The 25,331-nt window shown below is 44.8% G+C and overlaps 1 protein-coding gene and 1 long non-coding RNA gene across 33 annotated transcripts in view; both read right to left on the minus strand.

Annotated features, from left to right (window-relative positions):
* Positions 1 to 2,962: 2,962 nt before the first annotated feature.
* The window catches only part of LOC118380966 (neuron navigator 3-like), a 280,541-nt gene continuing 258,172 nt past the window's right edge, over positions 2,963 to 25,331 (minus strand). Inside the window, 11 exon segments of the mRNA XM_052508924.1 lie at positions 2,963 to 5,425; positions 8,957 to 9,160; positions 9,292 to 9,410; positions 9,856 to 10,052; positions 12,646 to 12,717; positions 13,049 to 13,203; positions 13,391 to 13,626; positions 15,930 to 16,098; positions 16,335 to 16,430; positions 16,808 to 16,848; positions 17,341 to 17,397. Of these exon segments, the coding sequence (XP_052364884.1) occupies positions 5,306 to 5,425; positions 8,957 to 9,160; positions 9,292 to 9,410; positions 9,856 to 10,052; positions 12,646 to 12,717; positions 13,049 to 13,203; positions 13,391 to 13,626; positions 15,930 to 16,098; positions 16,335 to 16,430; positions 16,808 to 16,848; positions 17,341 to 17,397 (1,466 nt within the window). The 3' untranslated portion in view covers positions 2,963 to 5,305.
* On the minus strand, positions 6,782 to 8,592 carry LOC127924322 (uncharacterized). Of its 32 annotated transcripts, XR_008117658.1 has the most exons (6): positions 8,358 to 8,519; positions 8,251 to 8,309; positions 8,122 to 8,162; positions 7,859 to 7,908; positions 7,312 to 7,711; positions 6,782 to 6,925 (listed from the first exon to the last, which is right to left on the minus strand). It is a non-coding gene; the product is annotated as an uncharacterized LOC127924322 (long non-coding RNA). The 32 variants fall into 32 exon arrangements; XR_008117660.1 differs by lacking the exons at positions 8,122 to 8,162; positions 8,251 to 8,309 and adding an exon at positions 8,009 to 8,058; XR_008117661.1 differs by lacking the exon at positions 8,251 to 8,309 and having other exon boundaries at positions 8,122 to 8,171.

Below are 25,331 nucleotides of genomic sequence, written 5' to 3' on the forward strand. Positions count from 1 at the left end.
GTCAACAACCATTTCAACAGTCTATTACCCCCAATATCTCTTTTGCTGTCTCCACAATAACCTTCAACCTGGCATTTCTGCTTTCCACAACCCGAGTCGTATTGATAACCTTACCAATAAAAACTTTGAAGTCAACTTTATTCATTATCAAAGTGTCCTTTGACACCACACATTCATGAGCACAATATTTCTGAACAAGCTTCCAAACCATCATGACTGCTCCTCCTTTCTCTGTACCTGGCATCCACCTAATGCTGCACTGTGTTCTCCCCCACAGTTACAGTACTTAACCTTCACATTGTTTTCACAGTAATCATGTGCCCCTCCACACCTGGCACATCTTTTATTTCCTTTACAATGTGCAGCTACATGTCCCATTCTTTGGCATTTAAAACACTGCAGTGCATATGGGACAAATTCTCTGACATTGAAACTAAGGAATCTGTTCTGTACTTTTCCCGGCAAGACATCATTGATAATCTTTCACTTCTTTGACCCTCTTTCCTACTGAACAACCTTTTGGCCTCAATCACTCTGCCTGCCTTCACATTGTCTTTAATTGTCATCTGTGGACATAGATATTGGGACCCCAGTGATGATCTAGCATAAACACCAGGGACATGGCTTTTAATCTTCTTTCCATTAAGCTTTTCCATTTCCAGTATCTTCTCTTGCTGAGCCTGACAACCACACAATATTAATAATCTACTATTTCCAATGAACTGAGCTAATTTCACTTCACCTTCCTCTTCTCTACAGCAATAGCTCGTCAGATAGGGTGTGAGGCCCTGTGGTCTCATCAAACACCATCACAATTTCCACTCCAACACATCATTCCTCTTGCTTCCTACCTTGGCCCTCTTTATGTTTTCCTTACTAGACAATCCACTACTTTCTGTGTCATGATCTGTCTTCTTCCTATGTCTTTCCACTACCGCCCATTCTAGTCCTTGACCCTCACCCTCCCTCTCCATAGCATCAGAACTGACACCCATATTGTCCTCATTTCAGCATAGTTGTTGTTTCACCAACCTTTTCTCAATTTCGTCTGCAATACTCGCCTCCATTTCCGACCTCCACAGTCCCATTCTTCCCCAATCCTTCCAATCAATTTTGTCTGTCCCACCTCCAACCCTCACTTCCAATCAACCTTCAACCCTCACTCACAGTCCCATTCTTCCCCAATCCTTCCAATCAATGTCCAATGAATCGTTAGATTTCCCCATGTAACTACTGGCAGTTATAACTCAAGGGTCTTTTCTCAATTGCATTCTCCTCGTGTCCTTTCTCATCGCCCCTTCTCAAAACCCAATGGAAGAAAGGGTCAGAGGGGCGGGACCTCTGGCTTTGTCATCCAATGGGTTTTGAGGAGGCGGCAAGGAGAGAGGACGCAAGAAGGATACAATTAAGAATCTCCCATTATAAATGTAACCGCTTACTATTATAGCAGTTCATAATATAAATGTCTTGTAATATTGTATTATTGCTTATACCTGATATTGTATTATAATTACTAATTATTCCTCTTCTGTACTTTCAGAAACTAAGTTTAAAAAAAGTTTGTTTTTTAAAAATCAATTAAAGCACATTTGAAGGAACCCCTGTTAATACCAATGGGCCATTTAACAGAACTGGAAGTGGAGTTGCTGACATCTTTCTTAGTGAACATTGACACCAGCTTTTGTTGGACGAGCAACATAATGTGAACATAAACTCCTTTACAAGTGAGCTTTTTACAATTTCAAATATGGTGTATTTGATCAAGAGCACTTTTGGTCAGAGTTCTGGAGCTCACAGGGTTGGCCAATACTCATCCAGTAGCCCACTGACACCAAGCCAAAGCTGAATGATAGACACACACTTGTTGGTAAAGCTCTGGAGTGGCACAGTAATCGGTTATAGTGGCATAATCTATTGGGCACAATAATGTTACCCAGCCAGCACCTTCCATCCCCAACATGATTCTCTATGAGGGAAAGGTTCATGTTAAGTTTAGACATAGTGGTAGAACCAAGTGGAAACCCTGTCCCCAGCTCTACTGTATGTCCAGATACAGGTGCTGGTTCTGGCAGGAACAACGTTCAATCCCAAACAAATGTATGTTTAAATAAAACTGCACACTAGCAAAGAGCGACCGTCAATAAAGGTAAGAGCAGTTGTGTGTGTTAACATTTGTTTGGGATATCGCCAAGTCTGTACCAGAGGAAAGATATGGAGGAGAACAAATGATCAGAGACATGAGATAGAACAGGACACATCGTTTGCTCATGTGACACCAAATACCATTTATTAGGGCTTTACAAAGACTACAAAATCCCTCCAGATGATTTAAATCACTGTCTATTTACACGATATGTTACATACAAATGTACAAAATATTAAACATTTAAGGACAAATGTTTCAACAAAAAAAAGAAACTCTTCTCTCAAAGCAGTAAATGTTTTCAACTAAAAGATGTCATTGAGATTGTATGGTGTCACCATGACATAATGGTACACTGTTTGTGTTGTGAAAACATCTGGTTAACTAGGCAACTGTTTGTGTTGTGAAAACATCTGGTTAACTAGGCAACTGTTTGTGTTGTGAAAACATCTGGTTAACTAGGCAACTGTTTGTGTTGTGAAAACATCTGGTTAACTAGGCAACTGTTTGTGTTGTGAAAACATCTGGTTAACTAGGCAACTGTTTGTGTTGTGAAAACATCTGGTTAACTAGGCAACTGATTGTGTTGTGAAAACATCTGGTTAACTAGGCAACTGTTTGTGTTGTGAAAACATCTGGTTAACTAGGCAACTGTTTGTGTTGTGAAAACATCTGGTTAACTAGGCAACTGTTTGTGTTGTGAAAACATCTGGTTAACTAGGCAACTGTTTGTGTTGTGAAAACATCTGGTTAACTAGGCAACTGTTTGTGTTGTGAAACATCTGGTTAACTAGGCAACTGTTTGTGTTGTGAAACATCTGGTTAACTAGGCAACTGTTTGTGTTGTGAAAACATCTGGTTAACTAGGCAACTGTTTGTGTTGTGAAAACATCTGGTTAACTAGGCAACTGTTTGTGTTGTGAAAACATCTGGTTAACTAGGCAACTGATTGTGTTGTGAAAACATCTGGTTAACTAGGCAACTGATAGTGTCCTAGGGGAGCAGGGAGGGGTGACTAGATGTCTGCTGTGTTGGAGGGGAGCTATGTCTTACCGACTGTGTGTGTGTGTGTGTGTGTGTGTGTGTGTGTGTCAGGCTCTATGTTTAGATGCAGGCTGATGGGGTAGACCAACAATGATGTGTGCAAAAACAAAATAAAAATACATTTGTCACAGCCAAGTGATGACAACAAGAGCTTGTCCTGAGGTTGTGACAACATTTTCTGCAGAAAATGGAATCTGATAGATTTAGTTGACCAGTAGCACCTGTAAATAGCACAACAGCAGGAAAATAGTACCTCCAGAATGGGATGACAAAAAACTAAACAGATTCTACTAAAACCGAATACAAGACTGAATTTAAGTATATTCAGAAATGTTAGTGTAATGCTTTGTGAATTTTCGCCTGTTGAATAGGGGGATGAGTCACCAAATGCTAGTTCCAGAGAATTACACAAAAGGAAAATCTGTGACAATGACCAGATTTGCTTTTCTTGATAAATTGAATGGTTTGCTCCTCAAATCAGTGATTTAGTGAACATTAATATACAGCGTTTAAAATAATAATATCATACTGTACATCGTATGTCTCCTGCATAGGCAAGACAGCCAATCACCACAAGACATACACCTGTTTCTGACAGCTTGTTGGTTTTTTGCATTTCTATTTTGTATTATTTTTTGCAACGTACAATAATTCTCAACGAGTTAAAGCGTAATATAACATCAACAGGGAAGAACGCATCTCTGATTCACTGTGCAATACTTTATTATTTACACCCCACTTTAACTGTGCAAAACCAACCCACTCATTAATGGAGGAAGGACAATCAAAATCCAAAATGGCTTCTGTCCCTACCACACGCTGTTATGTAAAAGGAAACGTCTCCTTCAAATGTTCCCCCCTAGAAAGCTTAAAACATGCTCCTTAGGCTATAAAACCAAAAGGGTTGTGCTCATGACAGTCCAAGTGAACCCAGCTCAACTGGGTAAAAGCAACAACTATAAAAATGCCCAACCCTTTGAACTTTTATACAATTGGTCCGTTCCACTTGCAAATACAGTATAACAGCCATTTTGCTTGTACAATATTACTGTCAGAAACAAACGTGGATGGTTTTGGGAAACATACTTTGACAGGATCTGTGAGATATTTTGGCCTAAAAGTAGTTATAAAACTCTCCTTTACTGTACTGAAATTAAAGCACCCACTGAGACGATACGGCACCACTTCATTTGAATGGTTGTGTGTCAGGAAGTGTGTGTTCCTGTCAATCTCCTATCCACTCAGGATGGTCAGCAGGGAGCCAAAGACTGAAGTAATACACCCCTGTCTCAGAGCTTTGCATTGAGAAAGCACCAATATCAGGCTTGTACTGTTCTTGACCTGGCCCTTGGATTGAAGGAGCCACCCCTCCCTTCAGCACCCATTTGTTGGTATAGTGCTGTCCATCTTTAAAGGAAAGGGTAAACAACAGGTCTGCTAGTGTGAAAAGCCTAAAAGGACTCTGGATGTGGACGGGCACGTCTCAGTGCCCTTGGCAGTATATCAAACGGTAACACGGGCACTTGTCCATTGTTTCACAGTAGCAGTTGGTTGGACGACACACAGTGCTCTTTTTGTGCTTGTTGGCGAGGGGTGTACGGAGGGTTTTGGCGTTGCCTGTAAACTAGGGACAGGTTTAAGCACGGGACCAGCACCATGTGGCTCGTCTGAGGTCAGGGTTTGACGGGAGGGATACGTGCCTTTTTTTGTTCAGCACCTTAGTAAACAAAACCAGAATTTGGCCCTTGTAAACATCCGTAGTTAATACAACAACTGTGAATCAACAAATAAAACTATAATGTCAATTCCAGTTGTATGGTGTAGAACCACAGACATAATTGTCTCTCACTGTGTACGTGCAGCCTGCATTTTGGGATGCCACATCCAGTGGAGAAATGGAGGAATGTGTCTCAACCACCATACACAAAAATCTACTCCATTTCGTCAGAGGGCTTTTCTCCCCCCGACCCCACTAACAGACATCTCCTGACTACACACATCTCTCTGTGTTATGTGTGGGGTGCCTGGAAGTGTTCGAGCCGCCACGTCTCGCTGACGCCACGCTGAAAAGCGCTCCGCTCCGTCACTCCATCTGAGGTCTCCTCTCCGAGCTCTCGTCTAGAGTGCCGACTCCAGTGACGAGTCCAGCTGGTCGTCGTGGTGACTGGCGCTGTCGCTGTCGCAGCTCTGCGCGCTGGAGTAGTTGGCCGCCTCCTGCAGCCTCATTAGCATATTCATCTGGAAAACACAGAAAACAACCAACCAATAAAAAGACTGGCAAACAAAAGAGAGCCAACACCACATTGCTATTCAGAGTCCACTATCACAACTACAAGGTCTTAGACTGGGTATTATCATTAAGGTGACATTGCAGTGGTCCTTTATCAGAGATAGACACCAGGGGGCCCGAGCGTCAGCTGCTTTGTCCACTTGCATCGTGCTTAATTGCACACTAGTGCACACACCTGGTTCCTCAGGTCTACATCAGACGTGGTTTTAAAAGAAAGATGAAAACCAGCCGATCCTCAAGGCCCTGAGGAACGGAGTGGCCCATTCCGACCATATATGGAAAGCACCTGGCACAGCGGTCTTCATTTCCCTGTAATGGTCCTGGTGGGCCAATAGGGAGGCGAGCGACCAGGGCTGGAAAGCTCTGTGCAGGCCACCTCTGATGATTACACAGTAATGTGTTGAGGATTAAGTGGCCAACAGAGAAAGCCCATTCCTATTCAACCCCCCAGGAATCACCTGCCACACAGTTTATCACGCACAAAGTGGAATTAAAGTGTAGTCATCCGAATAACGAGCTGCTGACATTTCAGAGCTTAATGGCTTGCGTGTGTGTGTGGGGGGGGGTTGTGTGTTTAAATCCCCCTTTGTGTTTTCTTCTTTCAAAAGACAAGGTCATCTGCTGTTACGTTTGTTATTGGTATCCTTGGAAACGAGCTTCCACCTTTACTCACTGATGTCTTTTTTGTTTATTATTTCTTATTATTATGTCCACCAACATGGTCTCCTTCATGTTGCTTCACTTAGCTTCAGGAAACGTAAAACTCTCTTAGCAAACTTTTCATATGACTCTATTTTACATATCACTGTACAAATAAAACGGTCATTCAAATCAGCATTAGAATCATCTATCAGAGTTAGAACATGCCTGTGATTTCAGTCTTCATCATGTTTTTCACATTTTTTTATTTGACCTTTATTTAACTAGGACATGCCTCCTGAAGTCAGTTGAGAACAATGACTGCCTAGGAACAGTGGGTTAACTGTTCATGTTCAGGGGCAGAGCGATCAGCAATTCGGTTCTGGCCCAACTCTCTAACCATCAGCTACCTGCCTCCCTGAATCATTGTGTTGTGCTGGCTCTCTAACCATAGGCTACCTGCCTCCCTGAATCATTGTGTTGTTCTGGCTCTCTAACCACTAGGCTACCTGCCTCCCTGAATCATTGTGTTGTTCTGGCTCTCTAACCACTAGGCTACCTGCCTCCCTGAATCATTGTGTTGTTCTGGCTCTCTAACCACTAGGCTACCTGCCTCCCTGAATCATTGTGTTGTTCTGGCTCTCTAACCACTAGGCTACCTGCCTCCCTGAATCATTGTGTTGTTCTGGCTCTCTAACCACTAGGCTACCTGCCTCCCTGAATCATTGTGTTGTTCTGGCTCTCTAACCACTAGGCTACCTGCCTCCCTGAATCATTGTGTTGTGCTGGCTCTCTAACCACTAGGCTACCTGCCTCCCTGAATCATTGTGTTGTTCTGGCTCTCTAACCACTAGGCTACCTGCCTCCCTGAATCATGCTGTGTTGTGAATCTGGCTCTCTAACCACTAGGCTACCTGCCTCCCTGAATCATTGTGTTGTGCTGCTCTCTAACCACTAGGCTACCTGCCTCCCTGAATCATTGTGTTGCTGGCTCTCTAACCACTAGGCTACCTGCCTCCCTGAATCATTGTGTGTGCTGTAGGCTCTGCCTCCCTGAATCATTGTGTTGTTCTGGCTCTCTAACCACTAGGCTACCTGCCTCCCTGAATCATTGTGTTGTTCTGGCTCTCTAACCACTAGGCTACCTGCCTCCCTGAATCATTGTGTTGTTCTGGCTCTCTAACCACTAGGCTACCTGCCTCCCTGAATCATTGTGTTGTTCTGGCTCTCTAACCACTAGGCTACCTGCCTCCCTGAATCATTGTGTTGTTCTGGCTCTCTAACCACTAGGCTACCTGCCTCCCTGAATCATTGTGTTGTGCTGGCTCTCTAACCACTAGGCTACCTGCCTCCCTGAATCATTGTGTTGTTCTGGCTCTCTAACCACTAGGCTACCTGCCTCCCTGAATCATTGTGTTGTTCTGGCTCTCTAACCACTAGGCTACCTGCCTCCCTGAATCATTGTGTTGTTCTGGCTCTCTAACCACTAGGCTACCTGCCTCCCTGAATCATTGTGTTGTGCTGGCTCTCTAACCACTAGGCTACCTGCCTCCCTGAATCATTGTGTTGTGCTGGCTCTCTAACCACTAGGCTACCTGCTCTCTAACCACTAGGCTCCCTGAATCATTGTGTTGTAGGCTACCTGCCTCCCTGAATCATTGTGTTGTGGCTCTCTAACCACTAGGCTACCTGCCTCCCTGAATCATTGTGTTGTTCTGCTGGCTCTCTAACCACTAGGCTACCTGCCTCCCTGAATCATTGTGTTGTGCTGGCTCTCTAACCACTAGGCTACCTGCCTCCCTGAATCACTGTGTTGTGCTGGCTCTCTAACCACTAGGCTACCTGCCTCCCTGAATCATTGTGTTGTTCTGGCTCTCTAACCACTAGGCTACCTGCCTCCCTGAATCATTGTGTTGTTCTGGCTCTCTAACCACTAGGCTACCTGCCTCCCTGAATCATTGTGTTGTTCTGGCTCTCTAACCACTAGGGCTAACCACTAGGCTACCTGCCTCCCTGAATCATTGTGTTGTTCTGGCTCTCTAACCACTAGGCTACCTGCCTCCCTGAATCATTGTGTTGTGCTGGCTCTCTAACCACAGGCTACCTGCCTCCCTATTGTGTTGTTCTGGCTAACCTAGGCTACCTGCCTCCCTGAATCATTGTGTTGTTCTGGCTCTCTAACCACTAGGCTACCTGCCTCCCTGAATCATTGTGTTGTTCTGGCTCTCTAACCCAGGCTACCTGCCTCCCTGAATCATTGTGTTGTTCTGGCTCTCTAACCACTAGGCTACCTGCCTCCCTGAATCATTGTGTTGTTCTGGCTCTCTAACCACTAGGCTACCTGCCTCCCTGAATCATTGTGTTGTTCTGGCTCTCTAACCACTAGGCTACCTGCCTCCCTGAATCATTGTTCTGGCTCTCTAACCACTAGGCTACCTGCCTCCCTGAATCATTGTGTTGTTCTGGCTCTCTAACCCTAGGCTGAATATTTTCTGCCTCTGAAAACTGGTAAGTAAACTAAAGTGCTCTCTAACCACTACTGAAAAAGCTACCTGCCTCCCTGAAAAGCTCTCTAACCAAGGGTTCAGGGCGGAAACTTGAATTCAATAATGTTCAATAATGTCTAACGATGCCTCCCTGAATCAAACATATTTGAAGGAAATGAAATAATGGGACAGGAAAAGGTGCAACACTACCGCTCACCATTAAAGTCACATAGTTTTATTAGACAAGCTTAAAAGACTGACGTTTCGATAGTCAATGGTCTTCTTCAGAAATGAGAAATCCCCGTACTGGACCTTCTTTCAGCATTTCAGGGCTTTGTTTTAATTTCTCCTTACCAGTGGGTCTCCTTCCGTGTCACTCTGTGACACTTGTTTGGAGGAGGCGCCCTCTTTGGAGGAGCTGTAGCCGTCATAGCCCACGTCCTCTGGCCGTAACTGGAGCAGGGCCTGGCTGTCATGCTGCAAGGAGGCAGATCTCCAGGGGTAGGTGTCCTTCACCCACTTGGACGGGTCCTCCCACGCCGCCCTCTTGCCGTACAGCTGTAATGGTGGCCACAAAACGAGAAATGAGTTAAGCGAAAGGAGAAATCATAGATGCTGATGACAGGGGCAACTTCACCCTACACCGGTACCCCTCTACTTTGTGTCCTTTGACCTCCGTCTGTACCCACCTGGAGCCCTTCTCTGACGGCTTCCAGCAGGTAAGGCACCAGGGAGTAGTTCCATAGGTCAGTGAACCACACCCGCGAGCCATCTGCATCCATGGGGCAGGACAGGAAGAGCCTGGGACCTGAAGGCAGAACACAACACATTCCCTGTGTGTTGTGGGGTCAGAGACAATTCATGCTTGATTGGAAAATGTGGTCGGAGGTGCAGTACGGATGGTGTGACGCAGAGGCTAAATTGAGCTCTGTACCGCATCGCCGCGCGCCTCTTAAATGTTGTAATAATCCGGAGGGCTCTGTATAGCGCCGCATTGTCATGATTGGTTGACGGTACATGGGGACGGCAGGTTCTGCATAAACACAAACTCACTTCCTAGACAACAGCTCTGTGCTGCTCAGCGAAGAGCAAGAAGTATGAATGCCCTGACTTCTGCAGAGGCCATATCACTGTAAATGCTGCTCGGCCAATGCAGACGTCTGATTGACCATGTAGCACCTTTCAGTTTGAGCAACGCATTACCTCACATAGCCCAAGTCACAACACCAAAATACACGTATTAAGTGTCTAACCGATGGTGACGTCTGAGGAGCTGTGGGCCTCCAGGAAGCCGTTGAGGTGCTGCCACGTCTTGGGAATCCAGTCGATGACCTTGATGAGGTCATTGCTGCGCATGTTCCTGTTGATCTCTGTCTCGATCAGCTTCCTGCGCAGAAATCGGCCCAGGAAACCCTTGACCGGCTCTGTGTGGTTGGCACACAGCACCCACCTGGAGACAGGGGAAGAGGATGACGAGACAACATGTATGACATCACACTCTATGGAGCAGCTGTGATGGAATTGGAGGCTACATGATTCCGGTAGACCTGAAATGATTGGATGTGGTGGTTATTCCAATCAGCCTATGGGAAAAAAAAAGATGGAGCATCAAGTTTCTTATACCTAGATCCAATTCTTTCAGATCAGTGACTAGAGAATGGCACTAGAGGTCGATTTGGAATTCAGCATTAGGGAAATTCCATGCAAGTTTGGCCCAAAGATAAGGGCCGTTTGGGGATGGATGTTTGGCATATATTTGCTCTGTTGTCATAATAAAGATGACTGCTCTGTTGTCATAATAAAGATGACTGCTCTGTTGTCATAATAAAGATGACTGCTCTGTTGTCATAATAAAGATGACTGCTCTGTTGTCATAATAAAGATGACTGCTCTGTTGTCATAATAAAGATGACTGCTCTGTTGTCATAATAAAGATGACTGCTCTGTTGTCATAATAAAGATGACTGCTCTGTTGTCATAATAAAGATGACTGCTCTGTTGTCATAATAAAGATGACTGCTCTGTTGTCAGTTGTCATAATAAAGATGACTGCTTGTTCTGAGGCTTGCACTCTGGTTTGATCATTCCACATTGTAATTCCGACTCATAGTCAGGAAGGCCAGTATCAGCGTGGAGGTTCAGCCACATTTGGCCTCATGGCATTTTATGAAATGCTGGGTTGTTTCCTGTACCTTCCATGGTGACAGTGTGATGAAAATGTTAATCAATGAATGTCAGTGTGATTTTGCATGCACCCAATGACAAATATATCTGTCGCCACATTAGTCATGTAATTATCTTCTCAAATATGTCACGTATAAAATGAGGTCAGGTGTGTAAGGCCTAAAATGATATCAGGTCAATTTAGCAAAGCTAATTAGCAAAGTTTAAAATGCACTATGCATGAATCACTCCGCCATGGCCTGTTTAGAAACATTATAATAGTTAATAGCTAATTTCAGTTTATGTAACAAAACCAGCAAGTATAGTGTAGAGAATCATTGTATCATCTAAACTGCTGTGAAATATTTTCCATAACCAAAAATATATTTTCAGCTGTTTGAAGCTGGTGGACAAAACCTAATTTAAAGACGCAAAAACTAAACTTAACAGGAAGCATAGAAATGGCTCATATAGAACTTACTTTCAATTAGAATGACAGATCTATAGAAATATTTATTATGTGAATTGTCAGGTCGCCCAAGTCGACTGACTTCATGGTTTGAAAGACACCCACACAACTATTTTGTGGCAGTAGGCCTGGTGGTGGTATTATTGTTTCTACTAGTGGAAGCAGGAATACAATGTTGATTAAATACTGTACATAATCACAATGTTCTTATTGGTAGTTTTACTATTGACTATTGATTCATTTTTAATTGAGTTACTGTTATATTTTTTATAGTCACCCTTTTAAAAATAACACAGTGCATCTTATTGTTGAAAAAGGCTCCAAAGCCAAACTGGGAAGAATATTCTGAGATTCTGATCCTACCGGTGTCCGGTGTAAAACACAACCAGCCACACTATCATATGTTTTGGGGCTGTCACAAACTGTCAGGTTTCTGGGAATTCATATTTAAATGTTTCTCTGATATATATGACACTGTTATAGATCCGTCTCCCCTTACAGCCCTTTTTGGAGTACTGCCCATGGGTACCCCCCTGTCAAGAATCCAGTCGGACACTGTTGCTTATACAACTCTTTTAGCTAGACGGCTAATACTACAGAACTGGAAGATGGCAGCTCCCCCATCTTATAAATATTGGGTGGGAGATGTGTTGTGCTCTCTGAAACTAGAAAACATTAAATACAATACGCGTGGGAACCTCAAACTGTTTTATGAGGCTTGGGCTCCATTCCGGTCTTTAAACAGTCCATCCTCTGATGGCATTCATATGAACACTAAAATAAGTCTGTATTTCACCCCCTGTGAATTAAGGGGTGGATGAGCATTTCTTTGGGGTGGTTTTGTTTGGGGAGGGGAGGGGCATTAAGGTTGATGTGCCTATTGATTCTTATTGAATGTGACCTGCCTTGTTCATCTTGACCAGTCAGAGACTAAACTGGGAGTTTGTTTTGCCCTGTTTTTAAAATGTTTTCTATTGTTCATGCTTACATAACATTATTCTATATTTTTAAATCATTGTAAACTTTATTTTTGGTCCAGTGGATGGTTGGGTGATTCCCCCCCATCCCTTGTCTGTTTACAGGAACAATGGTGAGGTGTGTGCTCTGTCCCTGCACTACAGATGGCCCTTAACCTTGGTAGCCTGGTGTGTTTAACTTGTCCAAAGTACGGTATCTTTAAAGCTATTCTCCTTTGTCTTTCTAGTTGAGTATATTATTTATATTGTTTTGTGTTGTCGTGTGTAAAACTGAATAAACAGAGTTTTCAACTAAAGAAAAAGGCCCCATAATAATGTTAGTTAGCAGGAATCTGCTTGAATAGGTTTTCTGTACAGGGAAAACAATATGTTGAAAGCAAAGAGCAAAGGAAGCTTTTGAATCGCGGTTTGAGTGTTGGTGAAGGTGCACATACCTGAAATTGTGGTGAAGCTCAAGGTTGGGAGAGGAAGACACTCCCTGGTTCATGGTTCCAATCACATACGGGCTGCAGACAAGACAGAACAATTATACTGAGGACAGTGCAGTTTACGTACCAGGGCCAGGCAATAAGGATATTTACGTTTCCTTTCACAACAGTGATTGTGCTTATCAGGGAACAGTAGGTAAACTATCTTGAAAATAATACGAATTGCATTATCTTGTAATGAGAGATGGTTGTTGGTATAGAATCCCCGTGTTCACATTAACTCTAACTGTTGCATTTGAGTTAAACACCATCATCATCCCCACCATCATCACCCCCATCATCACCCCCATCATCATCACCATCCTATAGCGGCTAGACTTCCTTCCTGTGCCGGTGGAGCTATACTCACCATTTGTGGTACTTGTAGTTGAGGAATCCGTTGAAGATGTCGCTGAGTGAGCCGATGTGGTGGAGGTTGTCCAGTATGACCACGGCGGGAAGCTCTGTCTCGCTCTCCTCAGTGTTGCACTGCTCTGCCAGGCTGGATAGGTACTGACGCAGGTCCTGCACAGAAACAACACACAGTGAGCTTAAAGATGTGGCCATTATACATAAAGTGAGTGTAACTTTGTCTTTGAAATAGGACCACTGTCCTTGATACAGTACAGTGCCAAACGAGGCGATTTATAGACAAATATGCCGACTCCTTAGCGACTAGCTCCTTAATACTATTGGCTGAGCGTTTTCTTACCTTGCTGGATTTCTGGTCCACGTTGAAGCTAGCCAAGTTGCTCTCCGTGACCTTTCGACCAGACTTGGTGACAATGAACTCTGCCAGCTTGCTGGCCAGGAAGGACTTCCCAGTGCCGCTGGGGCCAGAGAGGATGATGCGGCGATGTTCCATGAGCAGGTTGAGGTATCTCTGGACGATGGGCTTGGGGATGAGGGTGTCAAATACCAGGCTGTCTATGCTGTTCTCCTTCACACCTGCAGGAGTAGAGACGTGATTGTCTGATGATACTAGGTGCTATAATCATACAGGATATTATCATGTTAACGGTATATAACATAGCCTCTCACAGCCTGTGTTAGACTGAATACAATTCATGCCATTCTAAAACTAATGGAATGAATAGAGTTCATTCACTCAGGTAATAGCCCATAAAATATCATAATTAAATGCAGTGCGACTGTGCGATGGCTAATAAACGATGGTAACATAAAATAAATCATGAGAAATGGGAAGAGTTGATTATTGTTTATGGTGCAACTCTTTGGGACGTCAGGTGGAGTATGTGTCAAACATCTCAGAGTAGGAGCGCTGATTTAGGATCAGCAGAGTAACTATAATTCAGCTTTAATGACTGCAGAGTAACTATAATTCAGCTTCAGCTTCAATGACTGCAGAGTAACTATAATTCAGCTTCAATGACTGCAGAGTAACTATAATTCAGCTTCAATGACTGCAGAGTAACTATAATTCAGCTTCAATGACTGCAGAGTAACTATAATTCAGCTTCAATGACTGCAGAGTAACTATAATTCATTCAGACTTAACAATCAGACTGCAGAGTAACTATAATTCAGCTTCAATGACTGCAGAGTAACTATAATTCAGCTTCAACTGCAGAGTAACTCAGCTTCAATGACTGCAGAGTAACTATAATTCAGCTTCAATGACTGCAGAGTAACTATAATTCAGCTTCAATGACTGCAGAGTAACTATAATTCAGCTTCAATGACTGCAGAGTAACTATAATTCAGCTTCAATTGACTGCAGAGTAACTATAATTCAGCTTCAATGACTGCAGAGTAACTATAATTCAGCTTCAATGACTTCTATAATTCAGCTTCAATGACTGCAGAGTAACTATAATTCAGCTTCAATAACTGCAGAGTAACTATAATTCAGCTTCAATGACTGCAGAGTAACTATAATTCAGCTTTAATGACTGCAGAGTAACTATAATTCAGCTTCAATGACTGCAGAGTAACTATAATTCAGCTTCAATGACTGCAGAGTAACTATAATTCAGCTTTAATGACTGCAGAGTAACTATAATTCAGCTTCAATGACTGCAGAGTAACTATAATTCAGCTTCAATGACTGCAGAGTAACTATAATTCAGCTTCAATGACTGCAGAGTAACTATAATTCAGCTTCAATGACTGCAGAGTAACTATAATTCAGCTTCAATGACTGCAGAGTAACTATAATTCAGCTTCAATGACTGCAGAGTAACTATAATTCAGCTTTAATGACTGCAGAGTAACTATAATTCAGCTTCAATGACTGCAGAGTAACTTCAATTCAGCTTCAATGACTGCAGAGTAACTATAATTCAGCTTCAATGACTGCAGAGTAACTATAATTCAGCTTCAATAGACTGCAGAGTAACTATAATTCAGCTTCAATAGACTGCAGAGTAACTATAATTCAGCTTCAATGACTGCAGAGTAACTATAATTCAGCTTCAATAGACTGCAGAGTAACTATAATTCAGCTTCAATGACTGCAGAGTAACTATAATTCAGCTTCAATGACTGCAGAGTAACTATAATTCAGCAATGACTGCAGAGTAACTATAATTCAGCTTAATGACTGCAGAGTAACTATAATTCAGCTTTAATGACTGCAGAGTAACTATAATTGACTGTTGATGGGAGCTTGGACACTACTCCTCCAGTGAAAACACAACTGTAATGCAGAGTGCTGACACAGGATTCAATGGCACCTAGTTCAGGCCTGGCCCACTACATGTTCCTGCTGATGGCCACTGTTGTGACTATGGGAGAGAAGCGGCCATTATGACCACAGGAACATAGCAGCCAGCCTGCGAGTGAAATAAAGGAAGTGTTGTCTACTTTTTTTTAGCTCTGGTGAATAAAAATGGAAGCCGATGTTAGTCCATTTAATTAAAACACCTCCTTTGCCCCTTCAGGAGCAGTACATTGACTGAAGTGTCCGAAGTGCTTTTCAAAGTGCATGAGAGTATTGTCATGTCAGGATTAAGAAGCTTTTGGACATTCTATTTAAACCTTCTGGGGTTCCATTTTGTCATGTTTGGAAATGTGCCATCCTATAGGTGGGTTGTTCCTGTTCAGGCCTCATGGTCAAGACTCAAGGCCCTTCCTCTATATCTGTGCTATTTTGATTTAATAAACTTTATTATCCCACCAGAGGGAAATGTGTTTGGTCATGTCCTTAAAAGGATGTAGGACGTACAGTAATACATAAAACACACAACAATAGAAATGCATCATGCCGTTAGTCTGGGCCATCCTAGTACCTTTGAGGTTGATGCTGATGACGTTGTTGTCCCCCACCAGGTAGCCACAGGGCAGCATTTCAGGCAGTTCAGAGGCGTGGGCCCGCACCACATCCCCCATCCTATAGCTGACTATACTGTCTGAGTTCAGCCCCAGACTGGTCAGTGGGTCCACCCGGAACACGTACTCCTGGAGGGGAAATGGACAAATTGAATTCTAAGATAAAGACACATTCTATCTAACATCTCAGTGTTTATCCATATGTTTCCACAGCAAAGAAATAGTCTGTCAATCATACAGAGGAAGAACCATATAATCATGAGCTTTTTCTGACAAAAAAAATGTAGTGCTTCATATTTGGTTTTTCGTCTGTAGGGTTCAGTCAGTGACTGATCATATGGTGAGCAGGGGGAAGGAGGTTTTACCTTGAATAATCGTCTGATTACTCCATCTAGCACATCCCACTTGGTCTTTCCGCTCACGCCGATGGAACCAATGAGGTACTCCTGGCTTTGCATACCCTGAGTGTACGATAGGGAATTAGAAAACGTAGCATGTCAGAGACATGAATGAAAATAAGTTACAAAATTGTTGTACCGAACAGTGACATGGACTGAAATAGGTGCCAGTGTTTATTTTAGTTGCCGGTACTGTTTATATTAAGGTGCAGGAGCTCCAAAATTCTTTTGATATAATATTTTACAAGAGGAACAGAAAAACTAAGGTCCTGGTACTCGGCTCCGGTGAGCTCCTGTCCAAGTCAAGCGCTGGTACCGAAGCATCTGATTATACGACAGCATAAGATTCTCACATTGTTATTCTAGGCATCATATCTCATTAGCTTCCTTGGTCTTATTGGAGCCACTGTTGATTCTAGGCACCATATCTCATTAGATACCGTGGTCTTATTGGAGCCACTGTTGATTCTAGGCACCATATCTCGTTAGCTTCCTTGGTCTTATTGGAGCCACTGTTGATTCTAGGCATCATATCTCATTAGCTTCCTTGGTCTTATTGGAGCCACTGTTGATTCTAGGCACCATGCCATCTCATTCCAGGAGAATTCTTGGTCACAAACACAACTATCTATTGGAAGCCACTGTCTGATTCTAGGTAAAAACCTATATCTCATTAGCTACCTTGGTCTTATTGAAAGCCACTGTCAGGTTGTTACATTCTAGGCACCAGATATATTATCATTAGCTACCTTGGTCTTATTGGAGCCATTGAACTGGGGATTCTAGGCAACTATCTCATTAGCTACCTTGCTGTCTTAGGCTCTTGTGAGCCACTGTCTTGATTCTAGGCACCCCCCATATCTCATTAGCTACCTTGGTCTTATTACAGGACAGTTGAGACTAGGACCACATCTCCACTTAGAGGACCTTGGTCTCGGAGAAGAGGCCAAGGTTTGATTGTCACCACACACACACACACTGCGCCCCTCTTTGCGTAGATTGCCATCATAACCATCGTCCAGGAGAATATCTGTGGGCACAAACACAACTATCTATCAAGGGAAGAAACAATCTTGGGGAAAACTAAGCGTCTGAAAAATAGAAAAGTAAAAACAAGAGCCTATATTTAATATAGAGCGGTCCTTCTGCCTTTTGAAAGACACGGTTGTCAGGTTAAAAAAGTTACATTGCTAGGAGCTCCAGATATTAATTATAAACATTCTATTTTCCTCTCTCTCTGCTTTATTTACATTGAACGGAGGAAGGGGAACTACTTTGTATTCGGCTGGCTTGCTGGCATGCAGGCTCTGTGCAGGGGTGATAAGGGCCCTCTGCCACTCGTCTTCCACGCGCTGCTGCTCCCAACTCACCCCCATCAATTAAACAGCCATAAGGTCCTCCGAGAGTGTTCTATTTTAATTACAGGACAACGAGGAGACCAAAGGAGGACCGAACAGCACTCCACTCATCAACGAGGACAAGGCAGGATTAACGGAGAAGAGGAGCAACAAGGTTTAATTAGTCTCACACACACAACACACCTGTGGGAGTTCTGTAACTCAACCTCTCCGAGGAGTTCTGTTCTGACGTCTGCTTGATTGATGCAGATGTTATTTCAACTTGAGGAACTCTACTTGGACAAACGTGCCTTGGTGACTCACCTTCATCCAAAAGGACTAGCACATTGTCTTCAAACTGTAAACAGCGTGTTGGGTAACAGTAAATATCGATTAACGCAGCGTGTTGGGTAACAGTAAAGATAGGACAACGCAGTGTGTTGGGTAACAGTAAAGATAGGACAACGCAGCGTGTTGGGTAACAGTAAAGATAGGACAACGCAGCAGCTGTGGTGGATCACCTGACATGATGGTGTCTGTCATGTAGAGTCATGGGGCTGTGGTGGATCACCTGACATGGTACTTACTCACTGCTTTAGCACACTCTGCTAACCCTGATGTCCTTGCCGTGTCTGAATCCTGGCTCAGGAAGGCCACCAAAAATTCAGAGATTTCCATACCAAACTATAACATCTTCCGTCAAGATAGAACTGCCAAAGGGGGAGGAGTTGCAGTCTACTGCAGAGATAGCCTGCAAAGTAATGTCATACTTTCCAGGTCCATACCCAAACAGTTCGAACTACTAATTCTGAAAATTACTCTCTCCAGGAATAAGTCTCTCACTGTTGCCGCCTGCTACTGTTGCCGCCTCACACAAATCATCAAGGAACCCACCAGGTACAACCCTAACTCTGTAAGCAAGGGCACCCTCATAGACGTCATCCTGACCAACTGGCCCTCCAAATACACCTCCTCTGTCTTCAACCAGGATCTCAGCGACCACTGCCTCATTGCCTGTATCTACTACGGTGCCGCAGTCAAACCACCCCTCATCACTGTCAAACGCTCCCTAAAACACTTCTGTGAGCAGGCCTTTCTAATCGACCTGGCCCGGGTATCCTGGAAGGACATTGACCTCATCCCGTCAGTTGAGGATGCCTGGTCATTCTTTAAGAGTAACTTCCTCACCATTTTAGATAAGCATGCTCCGTTCAAAAAATGCAGAACTAAGAACAGATACAGCCCTTGGTTCACTCCAGACCTGACTGCCCTCGACCAGCACAAAAACATCCTGTGGCGGACTGCAATAGCATCGAACAGTCCCCGCGATATGCAACTGTTCAGGGAAGTCAGGAACCAATACACGCAGTCAGTCAGGAAAGCTAAGGCCAGCTTCTTCAGGCAGAAGTTTGCATCCTGTAGCTCCAACTCCAAAAAGTTCTGGGACACTGTGAAGTCCATGGAGAACAAGAGCACCTCCTCCCAGCTGCCCACTGCAATGAGGCTAGGGAACACTGTCACCACCGACAAATCCATGATTATCGAAAACTTCAACAAGCATTCTCAACGGCTGGCCATGCCTTCCGCCTGGCTACTCCTACCTCGGCCAACAGCTCCACCCCCGCAGCTCCTCTCCCAAGCCTCTCCAGGTTCTCCTTTACCCAAATCCAGATAGCAGATGTTCTGAAAGAGCTGCAAAACCTGGACCCGTATAAATCAGCTGGGCTTGACAATCTGGACCCTCTATTTCTGAAACTATCCGCCGCCATTGTCGCAACCCCTCTCAACCCCTCTTCAACCTCTCTTTCATATCGTCTGAGATCCCCAAGGATTGGAAAGCTGCCGCAGTCATCCCCTCTTCAAAGGGGGAGACACCCTGGACCCAAACTGTTACAGACCTATATCCATTCTGCCCTGCCTATCTAAGGTCTTCGAAAGCCAAGTCAACAAACAGGTCACTGACCATCTCGAATCCCACCGTACCTTCTCCGCTATGCAATCTGGTTTCCGAGCCGGTCACGGGTGCACCTCAGCCACACTCAAGGTACTAAACGACATCATAACCGTCATCGATAAAAGACAGTACTGTGCAGCCGTCTTCATCGACCTTGCCAAGGCTTTCGACTCTGTCAATCACCATATTCTTATCGGCAGACTCAGTAGCCTCGGTTTTCGGATGACTGCCTTGCCTGGTTCACCAATTACTTTGCAGACAGAGTTCAGTGTGTCAAATCGGAGGGCATGCTGTCCGGTCCTCTGGCAGTCTCTATGGGGGTGCCACAGGGTTCAATTCTCGGGCCGACTCTTTTCTCTGTATATATCAATGATGTATACGGGCGATTCCCTGATCCACCTCTACGCAGACGACACCATTCTATATACTTTTGGCCCGTCATTGGACACTGTGCTATCTAACCTCCAAACGAGCTTCAATGCCATACAACACTCCTTCCGTGGCCTCCAACTGCTCTTAAACGCTAGTAAAACCAAATGCATGCTTTTCAACCGATCGCTGCCTGCACCCGCATGCCCGACTAGCATCACCACACTGGATGGTTCCTACCTTGAATATGTGGACACCTATAAGTACCTAGGTGTCTGGCTAGACTGCAAACTCTCCTTCCAGACCCATATCAAACATCTCCAATCGAAAATCAAATCAAGAGTCGGCTTTCTATTCCGCAACAAAGCCTCCTTCACTCACGCTGCCAAGCTTACCCTAGTAAAACTGACTATCCTACCGATCCTCGACTTTGGCGATGTCATCTACAAAATTGCTTCCAACACTCTACTCAGCAAACTGGATGCAGTTTATCACAGTGCCATCCGTTTTGTCACTAAAGCACCTTATACTACCCACCACTGCGACTTGTATGCTCTAGTCGGCTGGCCCTCGCTACATATTCATCGCCAGACCCACTGGCTCCAGGTCATCTACAAGGCCTTGCTAGGTAAAGCTCCGCCTTATCTCAGTTCACTGGTCACGATGGCAACACCCATCCATAGCACGAGCTCCAGCAAGTGTATCTCACTGATCATCCCTAAAGCCAACACCTCATTCGGCCGCCTTTCGTTCCAGTACTCCGCTGCCTGTGACTGAACGAATTGCAAAAATCGCTGAAGTTGGAGACTTTTATCTCCCTCACCAACTTCAAACATCAGCTATCTGAGCAGCTAACCGATCGCTGCAGCTGTACATAATCTATTGGTAAATAGCCCACCCATTTTCACCTACCTCATCCCCACAGTTTATTTATTTACTTTTCTGCTCTTTTGCACACCAAAATCTCTACCTGTACATGATCATCTGATCATTTATCACTCCAGTGTTAATCTGCAATATTGTAATTATTCGCCTACCTCCTCATGCCTTTTGCACACATTGTATATAGACTCCCTTTTTTTCTACTGTGACTTGTTAATTGTTTACTCCATGTGTAACTCTGTTGTCTGCTTTATCTTGGCCAGGTCGCAGTTGCAAATGAGAACTTGTTCTCAACTAGCCTACCTGGTTAAATAAAGGTGAAATAAAATAAATAAAATAAAATAAAAAAATAGTGTCTGTCATGTTGTAGAGTCACGGGGCTGTGGTGGATCACCTGACATGATGGTGTCTGTCATGTTGTAGAGTCACAGGGTTATGGTGGGTCACCTGACATGATGGTGTCTGTCATGTTGTAGAGTCAGGGTTATGGTGGATCACCTGACATGATGGTGTCTGTCATGTTGTAGAGTCACAGGGTTATGGTGGGTCACCTGACATGGTGTCTGTCATGTTGTAGAGTCACGGGGTTATGGTGGGTCACCTGACATGGTGTCTGTCATGTTGTAGAGTCACGGGGTTATGGTGGGTCACCTGACATGGTGTCTGTCATGTTGTAGAGTCACGGGGTTATGGTGGGTCACCTGACATGGTGTCTGTCATGTTGTAGAGTCACAGGGTTATGGTGGGTCACCTGACATGATGGTGTCTGTCATGTTGTAGAGTCACAGGGTTATGGTGGGTCACCTGACATGGTGTCTGTCATGTTGTAGAGTCACAGGGTTATGGTGGGTCACCTGACATGATGGTGTGTCATGTTGTAGAGTCACAGGGTTATGGTGGGTCACCTGACATGGTGTCTGTCATGTTGTAGAGTCACAGGGTTATGGTGGGTCACCTGACATGATGGTGTCTGTCATGTTGTTGTATGGTGGATCAGACAGTCATGTTGTAGAGTCACAGGGTTATGGTGGGTCACCTGACATGGTGTCTGTCATGTTGTAGAGTCACAGGGTTATGGTGGGTCACCTGACATGATGGTGTCTGTCATGTTGTAGAGTCACAGGGTTATGGTGGGTCACCTGACATGATGGTGTCTGTCATGTTGTAGAGTCACGGGGTTATGGTGGGTCACCTGACATGATGGTCTGTCATGTTGTCACAGGGTTATGGTGGGTCACCTGACATGGTGTCTGTCATGTTGTGAGTCACGGGGTTATGGTGGATCACCTGACATGATGGTGTCTGTCATGTTGTAGAGTCACAGGGTTATGGTGGGTCACCTGACATGATGGTGTCTGTCATGTTGTAGAGTCACGGGGTTATGGTGGGTCACCTGACATGATGGTGTCTGTCATGTTGTAGAGTCACAGGGTTATGGTGGGTCACCTGACATGATGGTGTCTGTCATGTTGTAGAGTCACGGTGTCTGTCATGTTGTAGAGTCACGGGGTTATGGTGGGTCACCTGACATGATGGTGTCTGTCATGTTGTAGAGTCACGGGGTTATGGTGGGTCACCTGACATGGTGTCTGTCATGTTGTAGAGTCACAGGGTTATGGTGGGTCACCTGACATGATGGTGTCTGTCATGTTGTAGAGTCACAGGGTTATGGTGGGTCACCTGACATGATGGTGTCTGTCATGTTGTAGAGTCACAGGGTTATGGTGGGTCACCTGACATGATGGTGTCTGTCATGTTGTAGAGTCACAGGGTTATGGTGGGTCACCTGACATGATGGTGTCTGTCATGTTGTAGAGTCACAGGGTTATGGTGGGTCACCTGACATGATGTCTGTCATGTTGTAGAGTCACAGGGTTATGGTGGATCACCTGACATGATGTCTGTCATGTTGTAGAGTCACAGGGTTATGGTGGGTCACCTGACATGATGGTGTGTCATGTTGTAGAGTCACAGGGTTATGGTGGGTCACCTGACATGATGGTGTCTGTCATGTTGTAGAGTCACAGGGTTATGGTGGGTCACCTGACATGGTGGTTATGGTGGGTCACCTGACATGATGGTGTCTGTCATGTTGTAGAGTCACAGGGTTATGGTGGGTCACCTGACATGATGGTGTCTGTCATGTTGTAGAGTCACAGGGTTATGGTGGGTCACCTGACATGGTGTCTGTCATGTTGTAGAGTCACAGGGTTATGGTGGGTCACCTGACATGGTGTCTGTCATGGTAGAGTCACAGGGTTATGGTGGGTCACCTGACATGGTGTCTGTCATGTTGTAGAGTCACAGGGTTATGGTGGGTTGTAGAGTCATGGTGTCTGTCATGTTGGGTTATGGTGGGTCACCTGACATGATGGTGTCATGGTGTCTGTCATGTTGTAGAGTCACAGGGTTATGGTGGGTCACCTGACATGGTGTCTGTCATGTTGTAGAGTCACAGGGTTATGGTGGGTCACCTGACATGGTGTCTGTCATGTTGTAGAGTCACAGGGTTATGGTGGGTCACCTGACATGATGGTGTGTCATGTTGTAGAGTCACAGGGTTATGGTGGGTCACCTGACATGATGGTGTCTGTCATGTTGTAGAGTCACAGGGTTATGGTGGGTCACCTCATGATGGTGTCTGTCATGTTGAGAGTCACAGGGTTATGGGTCACCTGACATGGGTCACATGTTGTAGAGTCACAGGGTTATGGTGGGTCACCTGACATGGTGTCTGTCATGTTGTAGAGTCACAGGGTTATGGTGGGTCACCTGACATGATGGTGTCTGTCATGTTGTAGAGTCACAGGGTTATGGTGGGTCACCTGACATGGTGTCTGTCATGTTGTAGAGTCACGGGGTTATGGTGGGTCACCTGACATGATGTCTGTCATGTTGTAGAGTCACAGGGTTATGGTGGGTCACCTGACATGATGGTGTGTCATGTTGTAGAGTCACAGGGTTATGGTGGGTCACCTGACATGATGGTGTGTCATGTTGTAGAGTCACAGGGTTATGGTGGGTCACCTGACATGATGGTGTCTGTCATGTTGTAGAGTCACAGGGTTATGGTGGGTCACCTGACATGATGGTGTCTGTCATGTTGTAGAGTCACAGGGTTATGGTGGGTTATGGTGGGTCACAGGGTTATGGTGGGTCACCTGACATGATGGTGTCTGTCATGTTGTAGAGTCTCGGGGTTATGGTGGGTCACCTGACATGATGGTGTCTGTCATGTTGTAGAGTCACAGGGTTATGGTGGGTCACCTGACATGGTGTCTGTCATGTTGTAGAGTCTCAGGGTTATGGTGGGTCACCTGACATGGTGTCTGTCATGTTGTAGAGTCACAGGGTTATGGTGGGTCACCTGACATGATGGTGTCTGTCATGTTGTAGAGTCACGGGGTTATGGTGGATCACCTGACATGATGGTGTCTGTCATGTTGTAGAGTCACAGGGTTATGGTGGGTCACCTCATGGTGTCTGTCATGTTGTAGAGTCACGGGTTATGGTGGGTCACCTGACATGATGGTGTCTGTCATGGTAGAGTCTGTCATGTTGGTGTCTGTCATGTTGTAGAGTCACGGGGTTATGGTGGGTCACCTGACATGGTGTGTCTGTGACATGATGGTGTCATGTTGTAGAGTCACAGGGTTATGGTGGGTCACCTGACATGATGGTGTCTGTCATGTTGTAGAGTCACGGGGTTATGGTGGGTCACCTGACATGGTGTCTGTCATGTTGTAGAGTCACAGGGTTATGGTGGGTCACCTGACATGATGGTGTCTGTCATGTTGTAGAGTCACAGGGAGTCACATGGTGTCTTCATGGTAGAGTCACAGGGGTCACCTGACATGGTGTCTGTCATGTTGTAGAGTCACAGGGTTATGGTGGGTCACCTGACATGATGGTGTCTGTCATGTTGTAGAGTCACAGGGTTATGGTGGGTCACCTGACATGATGGTGTCTGTCATGTTGTAGAGTCACAGGGTTATGGTGGGTCACCTGACATGATGGTGTCTGTCATGTTGTAGAGTCACAGGGTTATGGTGGGTCACCTGACATGGTGTCTGTCATGTTGTAGAGTCACAGGGTTATGGTGGGTCACCTGACATGATGGTGTCTGTCATGTTGTAGAGTCACAGGGTTATGGTGGGTCACCTGACATGATGGTGTCTGTCATGTTGTAGAGTAGGGTTATGGTGGGTCACCTGACATGGTGTCTGTCATGTTGTAGAGTCACAGGGTTATGGTGGGTCACCTGACATGATGGTGTCTGTCATGTTGTAGAGTCACAGGGTTATGGTGGGTCACCTGACATGTCATGGTAGAGTATGGTGGGTCACCTGACATGATGGTGTCTGTCATGTTGTAGAGTCACAGGGTTATGGTGGGTCACATGATGGTGTCTGTCATGTTGTA

Source organism: Oncorhynchus keta, unplaced genomic scaffold, assembly GCF_023373465.1.
Source record: "Oncorhynchus keta strain PuntledgeMale-10-30-2019 unplaced genomic scaffold, Oket_V2 Un_contig_3943_pilon_pilon, whole genome shotgun sequence".
NCBI lineage: Eukaryota > Metazoa > Chordata > Actinopteri > Salmoniformes > Salmonidae > Oncorhynchus > Oncorhynchus keta.